The sequence below is a fragment of the Pongo abelii genome, chromosome 16 (genome assembly GCF_028885655.2).
Source record: "Pongo abelii isolate AG06213 chromosome 16, NHGRI_mPonAbe1-v2.0_pri, whole genome shotgun sequence".
In the NCBI taxonomy this organism is placed as follows: domain Eukaryota; kingdom Metazoa; phylum Chordata; class Mammalia; order Primates; family Hominidae; genus Pongo; species Pongo abelii.
In genome coordinates, this window is record NC_072001.2 from 22,489,446 (window position 1) to 22,511,254 (window position 21,809).

The 21,809-nt window shown below is 51.1% G+C and overlaps 1 protein-coding gene and 1 pseudogene across 4 annotated transcripts; one reads left to right on the top strand and one right to left on the bottom strand.

Moving 5' to 3' along the window:
• Positions 1-448: 448 nt before the first annotated feature.
• Positions 449-9,248, top strand: LOC129050313 (golgin subfamily A member 6-like protein 26). Of its 4 annotated transcripts, none has more exons than XM_054532205.2 (10): positions 449-1,063; positions 2,692-2,820; positions 3,618-3,647; positions 3,912-3,962; positions 4,051-4,144; positions 4,240-4,346; positions 5,706-5,764; positions 6,095-6,236; positions 6,922-8,040; positions 8,698-9,248. In XM_054532205.2, the coding sequence occupies exons 1-10, from the start codon at positions 566-568 to the stop codon at positions 8,758-8,760; spliced, it is 2,292 nt and encodes a 763-aa protein (XP_054388180.1). In that variant the 5' UTR covers positions 449-565; the 3' UTR covers positions 8,761-9,248. The 4 variants fall into 4 exon arrangements, with proteins under 4 accessions (XP_054388180.1, XP_054388182.1, XP_054388183.1 ...); XM_054532207.2 differs by having other exon boundaries at positions 6,925-8,040; positions 8,698-9,246; XM_054532212.2 differs by lacking the exon at positions 8,698-9,248 and adding an exon at positions 8,423-8,582 and having other exon boundaries at positions 514-1,063; positions 6,925-8,040.
• Positions 9,249-12,635: 3,387 nt separating this feature from the next.
• On the bottom strand, positions 12,636-13,453 carry LOC129050012 (uncharacterized; annotated as a pseudogene).
• Positions 13,454-21,809: the final 8,356 nt, after the last annotated feature.

Sequence of the window (21,809 nt, forward strand, 5' to 3'; positions counted from 1 at the left end):
GCCTCCCAAAGTGCTGGGATTACAGGCATGAGCCACCACGCCTGGCTCAAAAGCTTTGTGTTTTTAAAGATATTAGACATGTTTCGTGTTTTTTTTTTTTTAAAACTTAACACTAATGTAGGAGAATAAGAGAAAGTTTTTCTGAAAAAGAGAAAACATTGTGATTACTTTATCTTATTGGAATGTTGGATACTAAAGTCTGCTTTATCAATCATCAAGCACACTATAAAATTTCCATTTTAATAGGATTTGTACCTCAATTGAGGTAATAAAGTTTTAAAGTTTTTCAAGTGAAAGCCAGCCCCGCCCCTCTCCTGGAGTGGGCGGGGACAGCAGTTGCAAGGGCAGCTTTCCTTGTGACAACACAGGTCCTTCATGACACGCTGCTGTCTGGCCACGCCTCCTTTTCCTTTCATCTTTCTCATTGGCCAATGGGCTTCAAGCATTGAGGCCACGCCCCTATTCTGCATTCTAGTGCAGCCCTGGTTACGCCTCCTCTGGCTCAGTCACACAGCGACGTAGAGGTGACTGGAGGTGTATAGTTGTCCTCACCTGGATCGTGCTGATGTGGCCCCAACCCCACATCCCTGACAATCCCCACCTCCCTACCCATCCCCACCTCCCTACCCACCCCCACTTCCCTACCCACCCCCACCTCCCTACCCATCCCCACCTCCCTACACACCCCCACCTCACTACACACCCCCACCTCCCTACCCACCCCCACCTCCCTACCCACCCCCACCTCCCTACACACCCCCACCTCCCTACACATCCCCACCTCCCTACCCACCCCCACCTCCCTACACACCCCCACCTCCCTACCCACCCCCACCTCCCTACACACCCCCACCTCCCTACACACCCCCACCTCCCTACCCACCCCCACCTCCCTACCCACCCCCACCTCCCTACACACCCCCACCTCCCTACACACCCCCACCTCCCTACCCACCCCCACCTCCCTACACACCCCCACCTCCCTACCCATCCCCACCTCCCTACCCAACCCACGATGTACAAAGAAACCCGACAGAACAAATTGGCCGAGGCCAAGGAAAAGGTAAACGCACCAGCACCCCAACCCAAGTTGAGGCCCCCTCTGACAGCTGAACTGCTGCCAGTCTGTGCCACTCCTGAGGCACACCGGGCTGGGCCCCCCCAGTACCTCTGGGATCCCCACACCAAAATCTTGTCAGTCAGCCCAACCCCCACATGAGTCCTGCCCCTGCCCTGCCCGGCACCCCAGGGTGACTTTGAGCAGGTGACTCCCGGGGCTTCCAACTCCATACTCTGCCCTTACCTCCTGCTACCCCAAACCCGACCTCCCTGGGCTCTTTGGGCTCACATCTCCAAGGACCTGGGTGCCCCAGAACCTGCCCTCACCAGTTGCCACAGGGTGACTTTGGGGATGTGACTCCTGGGGCTCCTTGCTCCTTACTTGGCCCTCACCTCCTGCCGCCCCAAGCCTGACCTCCCGGGGCTCTTTGGGGTCACTTCTCCAAGGACATGGGTCCCAATTTTGTGACCCCCCTCCCCAGTCTCAAAGCGGCAACTTGGGCATTGCACTCATGTGTCCCCCCCACCCCCGCCACTCCACCGAGGAGTGGAATGTAGTGATGTCACAGTCCCTCTACAAACTGTCATTACTACCACAAGACCGGCCTTTGCTCTTAGTACCCAGTCCCCTAAGTGTTCTTGCCCACTTCTGTTTCCTCTGGTTGCAGCACAGGTTTCCAGCTGGAAGGGGAATGGGGACTGTGGGACCTAGAAGAGAGAGGTTTCAGGCTGCCTGACTTCCTTACCACAGACGTTGACAGTGTGAAAAGCCTACACCTCCCCCATGAGCTCCACATGTTGACAGTGTCTCTGGGTGGCAATGGGAGAACGGGTTGGGTTGGGTTTTCTCCCAGGCTTCTACTCTCCAGAGAGACTTTAACATTTTTTCTGAGTTCTGCACCTCAGATTTGAATTCTCCATCGTTCTGGGACCAGAGTGCCCCTCAGTCACTGGTTTCTGGAGTGAGATCTGCTTATCTTCTGTGGAACAGATCTTGGGAAACTGGACTTGACAGCTTGAGTCTTCCTCATCTCATCTCAACCTGGGGTACTTTGAGTGCCACAGGATAAATATGGGGCATCTTTCTGAAGCATCAGTTTCCCTTGATTCTATTGAGAGATGAAACATTAATGTACTTAGGGATGAAAGTCACATAGATTTATAAGAGTATACAAGACTTCTCTCTGAAATGAGGCTTGGGTTGTCCTCTTTCTGCTAAATTCCCGGATTTAACAGAAAGGCTGCCTTCTGCCATGAGGATACATTGATGTAAAGGTTTGAGAGGTACTGGTGTACTTCTTAACACTAACAGACGTGTGAGGGTGTACAGTTCCTGCCTACTTAATATTTGCTTTTCTACCTCTGTCTCTGGTTTTGGTCCCTGGCAGCTGCTGATTTGTGGCAAAATCCCAGAGCTCAGAGTCAGAAAACTGAGTTTAAGTTCCATTACTGCCTTTTTTTTCAGCCATGGTATCAATCTCTCTCAGTCACTAAGTGATTGTGACAACATTTCCTACAGTTGGTGGCATTAAATCAGATGGTCTATAAGAGTATTTAATATAAACTGTAAAGCAGGATGTGACTGTAGGAGCTTGTAGTTCTCATGAGTATCACTGCTCTTCCTTTCCACAGTTGAGAGACCATCATGCCCAGACCAACCCTAGTGTTGGTGCAGGAGCAAGCGACACCAAAAAGAAGAAAATAAATAATGGCACTAACCCTGAGACAACCACTTCTGATGGTTGCCACTCACCTGAGGATGTGAGTCTTGGCTGGCCAGGCTCCTGGGGACAGAGGGCCCAAGGGGTGGTGGAGGGTAATTGTTAAGATTGTGGAAGAACTGCCAGGTACTGGTTAAGAATTCTGGATTTGAATCCTACCTCTCCATCTGCTAGGGATATGATTTAGGGCAAATTGCTTGAGCTCTTTGGGCCTCTCTTTTCACATCTGTAAAACAGGAGTGGTATTGTTTTACTTGTATTTGTGAAGTTTAAATGAGATTTGTCATTGTGTTTTTATGTTAATCCCTAGTCCAGGGCCTGCTGTAAACTCTCCCTCTTGGGCATGCATTTCCTGAGGTAGAGTTAGAGAGTATCAGAGGTTTCTGTTAGCTCTGAGAGCCTGACAGTTAAAGGCCCACTAGAATGGAAACCTCAGGGCCAAGGACTCCTGTCTGCCTTTTCTGACCTCTATCCCCGCTGTGAGGAACGGTCCCTGGCCCGTATGTGCTCAACGTTTGCTGAATGAATGCACCTTTCTAAATCACAAGCTGGCAGAAGGGTGGGCTTTTCTCACACTCCATCTCTGAAGGTTTCTGTTACTGTCTTTTCAAGAGAATCTAGTTTCAGACTTTGAGTTCCATGGCTGTGGGCAAAAACCAACAAAGACCCAAATCCTTCTTCTTTGGGAGTTGAGGAGAGTTTACCAGTTTGTGTTCCCATTGGGTCTGAGAACTGTGCCTTTTAAATCCATTCCTGACCCCTGCCTACCGCTTCCTGGCCTGGGGAATAGAGTCAAGGGGGCCACCCTCAGTCACCTTCCTTTGACTCTCCCCACAGAAACAACAGAACCGAGCTCAGCTGGAAGAAGTAACGCGATTTCTTTGTTTGCTCACGACATGACCGCTGGGTTTGGGGGCACTCAGATGTAGAGGCCCCAGTCTCATCTCCCCGACTCCTAGCCTGGGGAAGAAGGCTCACCCCCCTTATTCCACCCCATCCCCACAGGGTCCCTGATAAACTGGTCCCATGGGTGGGCCTGTCCTGGGGCAGTGGTGCCATTCTGGGGGCATGTCTCTTGCTGTGCCATCTCTGCCTCCTCCTAGCAAGAGCTCTGTCTTCCTCTTTCTATAGGAAAAGAAGGCAAACCACCAACATCAGGAAGCTCTAAGGAGGGAGCTAGAGGTGAGTGGAGGGTGTGAAGTTCCCTCCTGTCCTCTGGGGAATGTTTCTTTGCTTCTCTTTCAGCATTTGCTTGTCTTTTCTCCCAAAGGCCCAGGTTCATACCATACGAATCCTTACATGTCAGAAAACCGAGCTTCAGACGGCACTCTATTACAGCCAGCAAGCTGTCAAGCAGTTGGAAGGTGGGAATCTGGCACCCCGTCATCCTTGAACCTGGCACTTTGACAGGCCTTTAGGGGGAGTCCTTTGGGCCACATCTGAATGTCTCTCATTCCAGGAGAGGCCAGGGATCTGATCGGCCGCCTGCATGATTCATGGAAGTTTGCAGGAGAGTTAGAGCAGGCTCTCTCTGCCGTCACTACACAGAAGGAGAAGGCGGATAAGGTGAGTCCAACCACTGCCCCATACCCTGGGAGCCCAGCTTCGCAGATGGAGGAGTGAGCCTAAAGTTCCCTTCTGTAGGATGGAGTGTCCTGCCCAGAAGGCAGCATTGCCATTTCTTGCTGCTTTTGTGTGTGGTTGTTCGAGGCAGACTGGGGCTGAGTGGGCTGCTGCGGATGAGTTGGGGAGCACTGTGGGGAGTGAGCACTGGACATAGAGCTCAGAGGCCAAGTGCCCGCCCTGCCCATCCTTGGCTGTGGCCTTGGCCAAGTCCTAAGTGGCGGTTAGGGTACTTGTACCATAAAGGTGCAGAAGAGTATCTTGAGTATGTTATTATTTGTGTGAAGAAAGGGAGCAGGTATATATGTGTGTGTGTGTATGTATTATGGTAATATACATAAAACATGTTTGTAAGGATTCATAAAAAAAACTCAGGATAGAGGCACAGTGTGGGGGGGAGATATTTCCCTTCTGGACTTTCTGAGTTTTGGACTATGCGAACATATCATCCTTTCAAAAATTCAACAAAGGATTAATTTCCTCCTTCTTAACTGTGCCCCTACCTCCAGCGAAAGAATGGGCTTAGAGAATCAGATATACCTGGGTGTTGAAATCCCAGCTGTAGGTGATCTTAGGCAGCACTTAACCTTTAATACCACATGTTTTTCATCTACACAATAGAGATAATAATGGTAACCATCTCCTATGGAGGTTGTGAGGATTAAATGGGATTGTTAGCATAGTGCCTGGTGAAGCACTCAATAAAGGTTCCAACAGTGGTAGTAATAAAAATAATAACAATAGCAATATTATCTGATCTCTCTGGGCCCCTGTTAGCCAGCCCTAAATTCAGTCTCTTTCCCTGTCCCTTCCACCTTCACTGAGTTCTTTGAAAAACAAATGAGGGCCGGGTGCTCTCACTCATGCCTGTAATGCCAGCACTTTGGGAGGCCGAGGTGGGTGGGTCACCTGAGGTCAGGAGTTCAAGACTAGACTGACCAACATGAAGAAACTCCATCTCTACTAAAAATACAAAATTAGCCGGGTGTGGTGGCACACACCTGTAATCCCACCTACTCGGGAAGCTGAGGCAGGAGAATCACTTGGACCCAGGAGGCGGAGGTTGTGGTGAGCCGAGATTACGCCATTGCACTCCAGTCAGGGTAGCAAGAATGAAACTCTGCCAAAACAAACAAACGAAAAACAAATGAGACCATGGGCTTGGAAATGCCTTGAGAACATGTCAGGTGTGATTGAGAGTGAGGGAGTGTTACTGTGGAGTAGTCATAGTAGCTGTTGTTCCTGGTCATCCAGCTACTCCTCTGCCTGCTCTGTCTTGACTTAACCTTTCTCTATTTGCAGTACATCGAGGAGTTAACAAAGGAGAGGGACACCCTGAGTCTGGAACTGTACAGGAACACGTAGGATGGGGGAAGGTGGAATGGGAGGTCTGGGAGCCCTTAGCGTGGGTGGTGTGCTGGGAGGTGGGGGGTACAGGTGAGCATGGGGAGAGGCTCCTACAGGTTTTCATGTGTGCACAGGGAAGCTCTAGTTCAGGCTGTGCCACTGACTCATGGGGTAGCCTCAGGCAACTCATGTCTTCTCTCTGGCCTGCCACCTGGGACTTTTAATTCCTGGGGTCCCTACCAATGCCACGGTTCTGTGGTTGTGGGGTGAGGGTAGAGGGTTGATCACCAAAGCGGTCCTTTCTGTTCTGCATTCATTCCTTTCTCTACTGCCTCTGGCCATAGCATAACCGATGAGGAGCTGAAGGAGAAAAATGCCGAACTACAAGAAAAACTTCGACTTGTAGAATCTGAAAAGTGTGAGATCCAGCTCAACGTAAAGGAGCTAAAAAGAAAGCTGGAGAGGGCCAAGCTCCTGCTGCCACAGGTGAGCGGCTGCAGCCCTGGGGGTTGTGGGAGCCCCACCCAGCTGGGACCGGGGGGGGGGGTGGGACCAGCCCCAGCCAGCTGGTCTAGGGATCATGCAGGGTATGGGGAGGCTCCAGCCAAGAGCTGGAAAATTTGGGTCCCTGTTCTGGTCCCACCATAGAATCCTCTAGAGTGTGCTAAAAATGTACAAATTGGGGCCCTGCCTGGGGAATCAGAATCTCAGAGTTAGTGCTTAAAATATTTTTTTAAAGGATACTGGATGAAAACCATTATTTTATAGATTACATTTATTTATTTATTTATTTATTTATTTATTTATTTATTTTGAGTTGGAGTCTCACTCTTTCGCCCAGGCCAGAGTGCAGTGGTGCAATCTTGGCTCACTGCAAGCTCCGTCCCCCGGGTTCACGCCATTCTCCTGCCTCAGCCTCCCAAGTAGCTGGGACTACAGGGGCCCGCCACCACACCCGGCTAATTTTTTGTATTTTTAGTAGAGACGGTGTTTCACCGTGTTAACCAGGATGGTCTCCATCTCCTGACCTCGTGATCCACCCACCTCGGCCTCCCAAAGTGCTGGGATTACAGGCGTGAGCCCCCGTGCCTGTCCTATAGATTACATTTATATGGCTAGCTCATGAGTCTGTTTCCTTCTGAGGTTCAAACCAACACTTTCACTATTCCAGCAGCAGCTGCAGGCGGAGGCTGACCACCTGGGTAAGGAGCTGCAGAGTGTGTCAGCAAAGCTCCAAGCCCAGGTGGAAGAGAACGAGTTGTGGAACCACCTGAACCAGCAACAGGAGGAGAAGATGTGGAGCCAGGAGGAGAAGATACGGGAGAGGGAGGAGAAGATACGGGAGCGGGAGGAGAAGATGCAGAGGCAGGAGGAGATGATGCGAGAGAAGGAGGAGAAGATACGGGAGCTGGAGGAGAAGATACACGAGCAGGAAAAGATACGGGAGGAGGAGGAGAAGAGGCAGGAGCAGGAGAAGATACGTGAGCAGGAGAAGAGGCAGGAGCAGGAGGAGAAAATGTGGAGGCAGGAGGAGAAGATACACAAGCAGGAGGAGAAGATACGGGAGCAGGAGGAGAAGATGTGGAGGCAGGAGGAGAAGATGCATGAGCAGGAGAAGATACGGGAGGAGGAGAAGAGGCAGGAGCAGGAGGAGAAGATGTGGAGGCAGGAGGAGAAGATACGGGAGCAGGAGGAGATGTGGAGGCAGAAGGAGAAGATGCACCAGCAGGAGGAGAAGATACGGGAGCAGGAGGAGAAGATGTGGAGGCAGGAGGAGAAGATACGGGAGCAGGAGAAGAAGATGGGGAGGCAGGAGGAGAAGATATGGGAGCAGGAGGAGAAGATGGGGAGGCAGGAGGAGAAGATACGGGAGCAGGAGGAGAAGATGCACAAGCAGGAGGAGAAGATGTGGAGGCAGGAGGAGAAGATGCATGAGCAGGAGAAGATACGGGAAGAGGAGAAGAGGCAGGAGCAGGAGGAGAAGATATGGAGGCAGGAGGAGAAGATACGGGAGCAGGAGAAGATGTGGAGGCAGAAGGAGAAGATGCGTGAGCAGGAGGAAAAGATACGGGAGCAGGAGGAGAAGATGTGGAGGCAGGAGGAGAAGGTGCGGAAGCAGAAAGATATGATGCGGGAGCAGGAGGAGAAGATACATGAGCAGGAGGAGATGATGCAGGAACAGGAAGAGAAGATGCAGGAACAGGAGGAGAAGATGCAGAGGCAGGAGGAGAAGATGTGGGAGCAGGAAGTGAGGCTGCGGCACCAGGAGGAGAAGATGCAGGAACTGGAGGTGAGGCTGCAGGAGCTGGAGGAGAGGCTGGGGGAGTTGGGGTGGAAGGCCGAGCTCTGGGGGGAGCAGACGAAGGTGCGTGGAAACCCTGGAGATCATACAGAACGACCTCACCACAACTTAGCAGATGGTGGTTGGCTCCCTCTGCTTTTCCACCAGTCTGTGGCCTACAGTTTAAATGGTGGGAAGAAGGGTGTGAGATTTGAGGCTGGGGAGGGAGGCATGGGCCTCTAGGCAAGGGAGGCAGTCATTTAGGCCTGGAGGAAGGGGCCAGGGCAAGGGGCCTGGGCAGGCGACAGAGCCCCGCAGTGCCCTCGCCACCCTGTTTATGGGCCCAGAATCTGGAAGCCAGCCACTACCTACCCTGACGCCTATCCTGCAGGTGGAGCTGAAGAGCCAAGAGGCTTAGAGTCTGCAGCAGCAGTGAGACCGTTACCTGGGTCACCTGTAGCAGTGTGTGGCCACCTATCAGCAGCTGGCCTCTGAGAAGAAGGCACTGCCCAGCTGCAGCAGCAGGAAGCTCAGGGCGAAGCGGTTGCCGAGGTGGCCCACCAAGAGTTGCAGGAGACCCGGTTGAGGGAGGTGATGAGGGCGGGGCCCCAAGCGGGATGACCTGGCAACCTCCGTGCCTTCTCACTCTCTTTCCCGGCCCCTTAGGAGCACCTGGAAGCTGCCATCTACCGAGCAGATGACAAGAACACAAAAACAATAAACATGTAAAAGCCGGCAGCAAGGCCTGGAGAAGAGTAAGCCGCCACGTGACTGTTTAGAAGAGAGTCTGAGCACAAACCTGGAAAAAAACATTTATTTATTTTAAATTGTGGCAAAATACTGGCCAGGCACGGTGGCTCACACCTGTAATCCCAGCAACTTGGGAGACCGAGGTGAATGGATGACCTGAGGTCAGGGGTTCAAGACCAGCCTGGCCAATACAAAAATTAGCCGGGCATGGTGGCGCGTGCCTGTAATCCCAGCTACTTGGGAGGCTGAGGCAGGAGAATCGCTTGAACCTGCGAGGCAGAGGTTGCAGTGAGCTGAGATCGTGCCACTGCACTCAAGCCTGGGTGACAGAGCGAGACTCCGTCTCAAAAAAAAAAAAAGTTTCTTCCTAACATGTATGTTTCTATTGTGTTTTTTCTTGGTCTTTCTCGTTTAGTCTTGTGTTGTCTTATGGCATTCCTAATAAACTTTGTTCTGTCTCCAGAGAGTATTGACTTTGACTTTATGGCACACAACTGGAGTAAGGGCACATCGCCTTCATCTAGTTTGGGACTAAGCTGGTTCAAAGCAAGTTTTAGGTTTTATGACGGCTGGTCTATGTTTTATTCATTTGGACTCCCAGGGGTGGCCCTTCCAGGGTCCCCACCGAGGTCACATCTCCTTCCTGGGACCCAAATTCTCATTAGATCATTTCAGCCCTGTGAGAGTGCCAAACATTCAGGTAGGCTCTCCAGCCCCTTAAGTACTACTTCATACTCAGTTTCTTAGCCTCTTAGCCCTCTACTGTTGACCAATCACCAAATGTGGGTAAAGCACCACAGACTGTCAGGGTCACCTCCTAGGCCTGGTCACTCAAGTTCTGGCTGAGGTTTTCAGTTACCTTCCAACAATTGTTTTTGATTGGGGGCAGGGCACACTTTTGTCCAGTTTTTCTAACTGCTCTTGTGGGGAGGCAAATCTGTCACAAGCTCCTCTGCCTTTAGTGAAAGTTGAAAACCTTCATCTGTCCTTTTTTTGTTGTTTTTGAGATGGAGTCTCGCTCTGTTGCCCAGGCGCTAGTGCGGTGGCACGATCTCTGCTCACTGTAACTTCTGCCTCCTGGGTTCAAGAAATTCTCCTGCCTCAGCTTCCCGAGTAGCTGGGATTACAGGTGTGTGCCACCATGCCTGGCTAATTTTTTTGTATACCTTTAATAGAGACAGGATTTCACCATGTTTTCCAGGCTGGTCTCGAGCTCCTGACTCAGGTGATCTACCTGCCTCAGCCTCCCAAAGTGCTGGGATTACAAGTGTGGGCCACTGCGTCCAGCCCATCTGTCTTTTAAAAAAATGTTTTTAATTGGAGGTATAATTTATATTCAGTGAAATGCACAGATCTGGTTTACATTTTGATGAGTTTTAACTCATTTAACATTACCCATGGAACCTACCTCCTTTGAAGATACAGAGTATTTCTATCATCCAGAAAGTGTTCCTGTGCTTTCATCCTGTCCGGAACTCCCCCAGCAGCTGATGAACATGCTGAGGACATTGGTACTGGATTCTGGCCACCCCAAAAGAGCCACTTTGAGAAGGCTTACCCAGCACTAAATCCCTGCCTGCTCTCTCAAAATTTCCATCTTTAAGCTGGTTGTACCTATAACCCTCCCTCATCAACTCAATAGATAAACAAACCCTGAAAAATAAACTCCCCTTCCTGGCCCAGCAGCCCACAGCCTAATATTGACTGTATTCCCAGGCTTTCAGAAATGGAACTCGCCTGCCGGTTCACCCTCACTAGGGCGGCAGCTGCACAGGAGCAGCTGGGCTCACCCATTAAGCCAGAAGCCAATAGCTGGACAGTGACACGCAGACCCCAGCCTGGGCCAGCCTGGCTGAAAGCCCCCTTCTTTCCGTCCCACTCTGGAGAGAGGGGGCGGAGCATACACAACTCTACTGCCCTCCGCATCCTTCAGCTGTGCTTCCTCCTGGGAGAGGGAGCCGCTCATTAATTTGGCCAAAGCCTTCTTGAGGGCTGTAGGTTTCACAGGCTGGGTGTGTGGGGCCCACCGTGCTAGAGAGAGAGGCTGGTGTGTCAGAAGGCAGCCACCTGGCCAGAGGAGGGTCAACCCCCTTGGTGACCTCCTTCCCCCGGCTGGACACAGCGTCCTGCACTCTCTACATGTGACTGTTCCCCTCAGAGCTGCTTCCAGGGGAGGGGTTCTAACCCTGTGGGTGGGGACATTGTGTTACTTTACGGTGGGCCATGGCTCCCTCTGACATCTCCAACTCAGAGGCAGTAGAGAGAAGATGAGAAATTCCCTGGCCCCTCCTCCCTCAGCACGCCCACCTCTGCACACGTCCACATATGGCGACCCTGACAATGGGCCCTGGGAGTGCCACCATCTGCGCCTCCTTTCCATGCCTGCAGCAGCCATGCCCACTCTCCAGACCCTCACCCGCCTGGCTCAGTAGACGCTGCACCGCCTGTGGTCCTGCGCCTACACCTGGGCCTCTGTACCCGTCAGTTCCCCCAGTCTGGTTCTTATTTTCCCCAACAAGTAGGGAGCCTGTAAGGTCACCTGTTGAGCAAGCTGGGGGAGAGAGTAGGGTGGGGCTGGGAGGATGAGGAGGAGAAGCTCATGGTCATGCTGGAGACTCAGCTGAGCAGAGTCTCTGCAGGCCCCTTGGCTGCCTAGCCAGTGGTGATCCCGCCCCCACCCTCATTTCTTCTTTGTTAACAAAACCATGACCTTATTAAATACTGGACACCTATAAACCTCATGGACCCTCCTCCAGCCTCCCCACCGTGTACTGGTCAGTCTAAGTCAACTCTAGTCATTTCATTCCTCTGGACGTTGACTGCTTGGGGCTTGGGCATGAGCTGCCTCTTCACCTGAGCCTGAGCCACAGGTACCCTCTGCACCTACCACGCTGATGCACTGGGCCAGGGAGAGCTCCGTCTCGATGGAGATGAGCTGTGAGGAGCTGGTGGCTGGGTGGATCAGGTTGTGGTAACGGGTTTTGTTCAGAAGGTCGTCCATCAGTTTCTGCTTGGCATGGGCCACGCGGCAGTCCCCTGGGTAAGCACACAGACAAGCTGGGCCCTTGTGCAGCTGTCCCCCACTGCAGCTGACAGCTATGAAGCAGGAGCTGAGAGGGCCAGGGAGCACAGACACCCTGAGAGCTGGCTGAAGCAGTGAAGGCGCTGGCGGGCCTTTCTTTCCCTGGGGACTTCAAATGACATTAATGACAGAGCTCAGCTACCTCCTCCCCATGCCATACCTCTTCCTCCTACCCCTCCCTCGCTCAATGAACAGCATCCCACGCTCTACACATCTGATACAAAACTGGGTGTCTCTTCCTGACTCCTCCCTTGGTTCATCCAAGTAGCCCCCAAGTCCCGTCTGTCCTCCCATCTCCACGGCTAAAGCCATGTCCCTGCCTCCCCCGCCCTGCCCACCTTCTATTCTCTCCACCTGCACTCTGCCCCTGCCATCCGTGTGCCATACAGTGGCAGACTGGTCTTTCTACAGCAAGCTGGACTAGGGCCCTTCCCCGCCCACAGCTCTCAGAGCTGGAGGTGGAGTTGAAGCTCATGTTCTGGCTTGGCATTCAGAGCTCTTTCCCCCTCGGCACTGGCTTATCCAGAGTGCTCACAGTGCAGGGCAGGAGCCCCATGGCTCAAATGTGGGTTTGGTGCAGAACTGGGTCTGAGGTGGTGCTTTCCCTATGAAGAGACAGGGCCAACATGGGGGGATTTTCTGGGTTCAGAGTTAGACCTACAGAGTGCAAGGTTTCTCTGAGGCACCAAACGGAGGGGTCGAGCTAGCAGCTGGCTCCTGGTCTGGAGCTTCAAGGAGGGGTCTCAGCTCAGAGCCAAATTCAATAGCCAGCTTACATGCAGCCTCCCGCAGGGAGCCCCTGGAGCTTCTACAGCCTCAGATCTGCCCCTCTGCATACCCCAGATCTCTTGCCAAGGGGCGTTTGGGTCTTCATGTCATCTCCCTCCCATATCTGGGAGTAAAGGTGAGGTGCAGGGACTTGCGCTTGTGTACTCTGGTGTCTTAAGGGAGAGTGTGTCAAGTAGAGTGGAGGTGGCTTGGAAAGAGGGAGACTCAGAGGAGAGTGAAGGACACGTGACCAGGCGAGCCTGGGAGCAGGAAAAGAGAGTGAGCAGAGGAAACCGCTGGGTCAGGGGAGTGGATGGGAGGATCAGGGAATGAGGGGGGCTGGAGACGTGGGGGTGGGGACGCTGGTGAGGGGCTGCCTGGCTCGCCAGGCTCAGGAGTCAGTTACATCCTCCCACAAGGACCAGCTCACCTAGTCGCCCCAAAGCCCTCTCTCTGTGGGTGGGACCAGAGGGCCAAGAGCACAGATAACCCAGTTGAGCAGGACTGAGGCGGACTCAGGTGGGTGCTGGGCTGGACTCCTGGCTCTGGGGAGCAGCCGCCACCCTGCCTACTGCATCCACTTTCCAACTCGCTGCCTATCTGAGCAGATGCAATATTGGGCACCTTGTGAAACATGCTCCTGGTGCACCTGCTGCCTGCTGCCCCTCCTGCAGAGTGCCCGGGCTCTCCAGAGGGGATTCCTGTAGAGGCTTGGCCTAGATTCTGAGTCCTGCCTCTCATACCTGGGGCTGCTACCCCAGAGGCCAGCTGCTTGAGTACCCTGGAAGCTAGTCTGTAGCCCCAGGCTACAGCTGAGTCCATCCCACGGTCCTTCTTTAGTGTATCTATTTGGACTGACTGCTCAGTTCATAGAGAGGGGTGTGTCTTGCCCCAGCCCATCTGGCATGTCTAAGGCAGCTGTGGGGTCAGAATCTGCAGCTCCCGGCCCCCAGCCCTGCAACAGTAGGAGAGGCTGGACCCCACATCTCTGAAGTCCCACTGGGCTGGTGCGAGCGGGCTCCCGAGTCCAGAGCTGCTCTGCAGGCTGTGGGGCTCATGCACCAGCTTTGAACCCACCTGATGTGCTCAGGTTGCTCACCTTTGGGCCTGTCCTGACTCTCAGGCATTCGGCTGAGCCTGAGGGCCTCTCCCTCATCTTGACCACCAGCTACAGGCTCTGACTTAGAGGTTCCCAGAACCTTAGACCATTTGGCCGGCCCCCCATTTCTCACCTGAGGAAACTGAGACCAGAGAGGGAAAGCAACTTTCTCAAGGACCCCCAGCAATTCAGAGGCAGAACCAGGTCTAGGAGCCTCTTCTCGATACATTTTCTCCCTGTCCCCGAGCCTTCTTTAGTGCCTCATTAACTTCCCTGTAAGGAAACTGCCCCCCTGAGGCTGGAAATGGTGCTGTCCAGAGTGGTGTGCGACAGTGACTGCGCCTGTGTTTGTACTTGTGAGTGTGTATGGGGGTGGGGATGGGGGGGGAATAAACGGCAGGGATTCTGGGGGCTGGATGCACTCCACCTCACCCCAAAAAGGGGTGCAGGAGAGCCCAGCCAAGTACAGCACATGCTTCGACTTTCCAATCTGCTGAATGCCTGTGAGGCCAGCTGGGCCCAGAAGACAAGGGACAGGCCTTTCCCCATAGATGGCAGGGGGGTGCCCAAGATGGGTGGAAGCTTCTGCTGTAACTTTGGGGGTCACATCCCAGCCCATGGGCTGACACTTAAGCAGAAAAAGCCACCTCTAGGAGTCAGTCGTGATCTAGTGATTCTGATGAGGAGGGGCCCCACCAGCATGTGTCCAGGGTCTTGTCTGGGAAAAACTGCTCCCTGGCAGAAAGAGGCTAATAATTTGAGAGGAAGCCATAGCTGAAATCCTAAACTGTGTGAGTGTGTGTGTCCAGTTTGAAAAAGCGTATCTGACCTAAACATTTATATTGAAAAAATGGAAAGATATTCCCCTTGTTTTGGAATACAAACTACAGAAAGCAACAGTTAACAGAATCTCATCGGAAAGGTCAGATTCTGCATCTGGAAAGGCACAGTGATTTTCAACTGCGGTGTGTGTCCTTAACTGAGGAAGGGAAGGTGAGATTTATATTTAGTAAAAGGCAGCTATGAATTTACCTTTTATAAAGAGCTTGCTATATACTATTAGTGCTTTTCAATCATGTCAGAATCAGCCAGATGCCTGTGGAAATGCAAATTCCCAGGCTTCATTCCCAGAGATTCTGGTCCTGTGAGCCTAGGGTGGGGCCCAGAAATCTCTATGGGGTGGTGCAGGCTGCCCCAGGACCACACCAAGAAACACTGCAACTGGCCCCCACACATCCCAGTTCACAAATATGCAGGCAGGCATCTTATCTCCACAGAACAGATAGGGAAACTGAGGTCCAGAGTGGGGAAAGAAACATCATGGGGCCACCCAGCAAGTAGTAGCAGAGCCACGATACACCCACTGTCTGCAGACACCATCTCTGATGACAGCTCCACCTCCCCACAGGAACCTTGCCTACCCCCACCCCTACCTCCTGCTGCCCGTATGGTGGGTCTCTGTCCAAGGAAGATGTATCCTAGGTCCTCTAGGCTGACTGGGGCTCAGAGGAAACCTTGGCCCAGAGTGTAGGAGCTAGAGGGGTCCTTGGAATTCATGTGGGGAATTTGAGGCCCAAAGAAGGCAGTCCTCACATTTGAACTCTGTCTGGAGAAGGGCTGGGTCTCCTTCCTGAGTGGTACGTTTGACTTCACCAGCCTGGCCCTCAGTCAAGCTGGCTGTCCAGGCCCGCCACACCTCAGGGTGGGTGACCAGAGACGGTGGTGCCATAAAACACATTTCCTGGGAAATCCACCCCCAAAGCTCAAAACACTCCAGGGCTGGTGAGTTGGGCAAGCCCCCTTCCCTCTCAGCCCAGTTTCCCCATCTCTACAACAGCTGTGCTGGTGGAGATTTCTCCCTGAGAGCCGCAGATTTTCTCCTGGGCGCCTACACCACCCAGGTTACCAGCTCCTCTGTGCCCGCTCTTCAAGAAAGTCAGCTCTCAGGTAAGGAAGGTGCCTTGGCTCTATCGGGAGCAGGAGCCGGTGCACCCCCAGCCTCCCAGACCTGTGGGGATGGCCCGGGCTGCCTACAAAGCTGCTGCCCAGCCCAGAGACACCCACCTGGGAGGGTGGCCCTGGCCCTCGCAGCGGCTCTGAGAAGAGGCGGCCCCCACTCCAAAACTGGCAGAGCCACCCACGCCTTCCCTCAGCCCAAAGAGGCTTTTAGGAACATGAATCATCTCAGGTTCAAACCCATGGGGTTGCTGAAAGACAAGAAAGTGCGGGGCGAGCTGGCGCCAGGGAGCACTGCTCCGTGCAGACTTTGCAGGGAGGGCACTTAGGAAAAGGGACTGGAGTCTGGGAGGGTGACTAGCTCAGGGTTAAAGGGAGGAGATGGAGCTGGAGTGAGCTGGCCTCATCCTCCCCCTTGGGCCTTCCAGCCTGGGCTCAGGCGATTCAAAGGAGCGAGCACCTCCCTCTCCCGGCCAGGGAGTTCTTGCCACATTCTTCAATCAGTACCATTCCCTTGGGGGCTGGGTGACAGCACCCACCTCCAGACCTGGCTGGAACTGCTGTCTCGATTCTAGATCCAAAAGAACCTCTGGCAGCTTCTCCATCTCCCTCTCAGTCCAGCCTCACCTCTTTGCCTATGGAGGAGCTCCAACAGCAAATCTCGCAACTGGAGGAACAAGGCAGGAAGGGCAGGGTCTGAAGAAGGAACCACCTTCAAAACGCAGCTCTGCCACCTTCTCTCCAGGACTCTCAGGCTTGCTTTCCTATTGCGCCCTCGACATCCTTTTGCTATAATCTAGCATGTTGACGTATAGTCTTTAAAAGCAACAACACTGTTGACGTGGAGCCGACTTCCCATTTGGGATGGTCTGGAGAAGTTAGGTTTGAGGGCATCCTCTCTTCTGCAAACTGCAGCAGTAATAGATGAGATATACACAGTAAATAAAGGCCGCACACGGTGGTCACACCTGTAATCCTGTAATCCCAGCACTCTGGGAGGCTGAGGTAGGAGGATCACTTGAAGCCAGGAGTTCGAGACCAGCCTGGCCAATATGGCAACACCCTGTCTCTACTAAAAGTATAAAAATTAGCTGGGCATAGTGGTGCACACCTGTGGTCCCAGCTACTCAGGAGGCTGAGGCAGGAGAATCACTTGAACCCGCGAGGCAGAGGTTGCAGTGAAACAAGATCCCGCCACTGCATTCCAGCCTGGGTGACAGAGTGAGACTCCATCTCAAAAAAAATAAAAATAAAAAATAAAGTACATAAAAAAGACATGCCCAGGCTGAAAAATAAGTTAATCTTTATCTCCATGAACGAAAAGCAGAAAAGAAATGCAAAGTGGTTGGAGGCTGAAGAGCCTGGACCCTGCTGGGCTTTGGGAACCAATGATGGTGGCAGGTCCTTTGGGATAAAGAGGGACCAAATGACTCCTAGCTAGAAGCTGGGAGCTTGTGTATACCCCAGTACTTGAAAGGATGCTGGCCGGGCGCAGTGGCTAATGCCTGTAATACCAGCACTTTGGGAGGCTGAGGGAAAGTAACTCTTACATCAGTGTGAAAGCAAATCAGACAGGACAGGGGAACATGGAGGGGAGGAGAGCCAAACCAGGGCCTGGTTCCACCCGCCCCATTGGGCCAGAAGCACAAGTGGTTCTCTGCACAACATCAAGAGCGAGGACATGCTTTCAGCTCCACTTTAACTCAGGTTCCTCATGTGACAGCAGGCTTGTCAATCCCACTTGCCCCCGTGGCTCACACCAGAAAACCACCAGCAGTGTGAGTAAGGACAGAAGCAGGAGACAGAGGAGCCAGGGTTTGGGAATCCCACAGCAACCCACAGGCCCTCATCACACACAGCAAGGATGTGCCCTCACTGGGCTCACCACCACCACCAGACATCACCTTCACTACCTGATAACCTGCCTGGGTAACACCACTGTAACACAAGAAACAGGTCTAGAATCTAGCATGTATGCTATACCTGAAGGAGCAAAAGACGGTAATAAAATACGATAAAATTTTTCTTTCTTTAATATAAAATTTAGAGCCATAATCAAAATGTGTAATTCTGATGGGGTTCACTACTTATGAAAACTTCACAGCCCTCTATTTTCAAATGTAAATGGTATTCCATGGCTCCTCACCAGCATGTAACTAGAGTTACTCTGAAATCTGTTTCACGGCTTATTTTTGGCAAGCGGCGATTTCTTCAACCCATGTTTTCCAAGGGAAAAAAGGACATGAAATGTTTCCAAAAGTTTCTTACAATCTTTAGATAAACTACTGCTCAACAACTGCATCCTCCAAGTCAACACATCAAGAATCCTTCAATCACAAACACTTAAGGTGAGAAAACGGTGTCTATCCATGCAGGAGAGGGACACGTTATCCATGCTTATGAAGACAGCCTGGATATCGGCTACTGAAAAACTGTGAATGCATCTTCCTTTTTCTACTTTCCAAAATTTTTGTGAGGTGATACTTATTTCTATGTTTGTTTCTATTCTTTTTATTTTGTATTTTTTAGTAGGTACATCCTTATTAGAAATCTACTGTAGAACCAATGTCCCATACAGGACTCCACGTGCCACAGGAACCAAAAAGTCACATGCAGCGAAGATGAAGACACAGCAGACAACCTGTGTGGACACCACAGAGCCACCTGCCCAGGACACCAGTGGAGCCACAGGTGCAATTCAAAATGTTCTTAGTCGTATTAATAAACATGGCCAGGTGCGGTGGCTCATGCCTGTAATCCCAACACTTTGGGAGGCTGAGGCGGGCAGATTACCTGAGGTTGGGAGTTCAAGACCATCCCGGCCAACATCGTGAAACCCCATCTCTACTAAAAATACACAAATTAGCCAGGTATGGTGGCATGCATCTGTAGTCCCAGCCACTCAGGAGGTTGAGGCAGAAGAATCATTTGAACCCAGGGGGCAGAGGCTGCAGTGAGCTGAGATTGTGCCACTGCACTCCAGTCCAGGCAACAGAGTGAGTCTCCATCTCAGGGGGAAAAAAAATTGTTCTTAGTCACATTAATAAAAGTAAACACACACATACACACACACACACACACACACACACACAAAATTAATTGTAATAATGGCCAGGTGCAGTGGCTCATGCCTGTAATCCCAGCACTTTGGGAGGCCAAGGTGGGCAGATTACTTGAGATCAGGAGTTCGACACCAGCCTGGCCAACGTGGTGAAACTCTTGTCTCTACAAAAATACAAAAATCAGCCAGGCGTGGTGGTGTACATCCATAGTCCCAGCTGCTCGGGAGGCTGAAGCAGAAGAATTAGTTGAACCCAAGAGGCAGAGGTTGCAGTGAGCCAAGATTGCACCACTGCACTGTGGCCTGGGCAACAGAGCAAGACTCCATCTCAAAAATAAAAAATAATTTTAATAATGTATCATACTTATCCCAACAGACTGAAAATCTTACCATTTCAACATGAAATATAAGAAAAATGATTGAGATATTTTACATAGGTTATTTCATATTAAGTCCTCAAAAACCATCAGCATAGCTTACATATGTAGCACATTTCAATTTGCAGTGAAATTTGCATTGAAAATATCTGATCTGCACTTAGACTCATAAAATACATAGTTGACAAAGTAGACTCACGTGGCCAAGTGACATTCTTAAATGCTTTCTAATAACAGAATCAAGTTTTCAAACCTGCATTTTAATTAATAAAAATTAGATAAAATATTCAGTGTCTCAGCTACGATGGACACACTTCAAGTGCTGATCAGCAAACGGTGTGAGTGCCGGCCAGACTAGCCAACGCAGGCTACACCGCTGCAGCTGAAACAGGCCAGTCTCTCTGCGCACGTGAACAGTCTGGGCAAGCAGGAGATGGGGAAACGGGCGCCGCCCTCGTGAGAACAAAGGACCCACAACAGGAACCCTGCACTCACCCCCTGCCAAAGACACCAACAGCCCATGACGCAGCCTCCTCACAAAAGGGAGAGGCATTCAAGAACTTAGAAAATCACCTCTTCCTGGAAAATGCTCATTTTAAAACTTTGCACGTAACTTTACATTTGAATTACAAGGTTTTTAACATCCATTTTCTCATGTCTTCTGAACTCTGTGAAAGTAAACACAGCTTTTATTCTTACTCCTATAGTTCCTGTGTTGGAAGTTCACCTATGTGAACAAGCTGTTGCAACTGAAATTTTCTGAGAACAAATCTCCAGCTCTTTCCATTAACACAAACTGTATTAAGTTTAGTTCTCTAATTTCCATTGCTTAAAGGCCAGAATCTGTGAAATATGCATTATCAGATTAGAAAAACAAAACAAACATCAGAAAAATATTTTGCAAAATAGCATTTGCTAAATTCCATGATAGAAACTAGCTCTAAAACTTCCTGTTTCAAAATTTCACTGTGTGTCCACTAAGTTAGTTTTTCTGGCTGTGGACAGCAGGCCCACCGCATGCCACAGGCCCACCGCATGCCACAGACGCACCCCATGACACAGGCCCACCGCACGCCGCAGGCCCACCCCATGCCACAGGCCCACCCCACGACACACGCCCACCCCATGACACAGGCCCACCCCATGCCACAGACGCATCCCACGCCGCAGGCCCACCACACGCCGCAGATGCACCATGCCCCCCATGAAGAGGCCAGCTGAGAGCTGCGGCCACTGCCCAGGGCTCCCTGCTCTGTGCTCAGCTGCCTGATCCAACCTGCCAGGGCTCTGCTTTCTCTATGTGTGACATGATGTGACAAAAAGCAGATTTTTATTAAACAGAGGTACAAATGTGTTTCATTTTCTAATAAATCTCTCTCACAAATCACCTTGTTTTTTTGCTCTTCTTGAATGATCATTTTTAGACAACACTGTCTGACTGTTTTGGCTTCTGCCAAAGTTAGTCTCTGTTCACAGGCTGAGTCTGATTCTTCCCACCTCCTCCTAGTCGGGCCTTCCAAAACAATGCTCACCATTCTTTCACATTGACTTTGGTTTTGAAAAGAAAAGTTATCTTACAAAGTAGTATGTATAACTCTGTAATATATGAAGTGAGGCAATGATACAATCAGTTTTAAAAGTAACCTTTCATGATGATTTTCATTTACATCCACCTGCTTGTTAGCAAGAATCTTTTTACAGGTTTACTGCACACCCAATTTCTCTTCTGGAAAAACTTTTGAACATCATCATGCCCTCGCCCTCCAACTTCTCCTCTCACCTATATTTAAAAGGGTCTGCTCTTTACCCTAAAATCTATACTAGGTAATTTTCAGAATATTCCTTCAATCACCAAACAAAGTTTTGAGATCCTCGTGCTGGATTTCACTATCTTAATATGAAAACCAATAATCACCTATTAAAATTCAATACAGGCCAGGCACAGTGGCTAACGCCTGTAATCCCAACATCTGGAGAGGCCAAGGCAGGTGGATCACCTGAGGTCAGGAGTTTGAGACCAGCCTGACCAATGTGGTAAAACCCCATCTCTACTAAAAACACAAAAATCAGTCAGGTGTGGTTGCAGACACCTCTAGTCCCAGCTACTCGGGAGGCTGAGGCAGGAGAATAGCTTGAACCCAGGAGGTGGAGGTTGCAGTGAGTCAAGATCGTTGACACTGCACTCTAGCCTGGATGATAGAGAGAGACTCCATCACAAAAAAAAAAAAAAGTTAGTAAGTAAAATAAATAGGCCAGGCGTGGTGGCTAATGCCTGTAATCTGAACATTTTGGGAGGCCAAGGTGGGTGGATCACCTGAGGTCGGGAGTTCAAGACCAGCCTGACCAACATGAAGAAACCCCATCTCTACTAAAACTACAAAATTAGTGGGGCGTGGTGGCGCACGCCAGTAATCCCAGCTGCTCGAGAGGCTGAGGCAGGAGAATTACTTGAACCTGGGAGGCGGAGGTTGCGGTGAGTCAAGATCGCACCACCGCACTCCGGCCTGGGCAACAAGAGCGAAACTCTGTCTCAAAAATACAAAAAAAAGTAAATAAATAAAACACAATACAATACAGCTAATACGATTTACTTAAGACGCTGTTGTATGAGCTGAACCAGAGGCAAACACTGTTTGCCAGAAGACTCACAGATCCCCGTATTAATAAGGTCTTTATCCAATGGAG

Coding starts and splice junctions, on each gene's coding strand:
- LOC129050313 (XM_054532205.2), top strand. CDS start 566: ATGTGGCCCCAACCCCACATCCCTGACAATCCCCACCTCCCTACCCAT. Junction 3,648..3,911: donor ACCGAGCTCAGCTGGAAGAA/GTAACGCGATTT, acceptor CTCTTTCTATAG/GAAAAGAAGGCAAACCACCA. Junction 6,237..6,921: donor CCAAGCTCCTGCTGCCACAG/GTGAGCGGCTGC, acceptor TCACTATTCCAG/CAGCAGCTGCAGGCGGAGGC.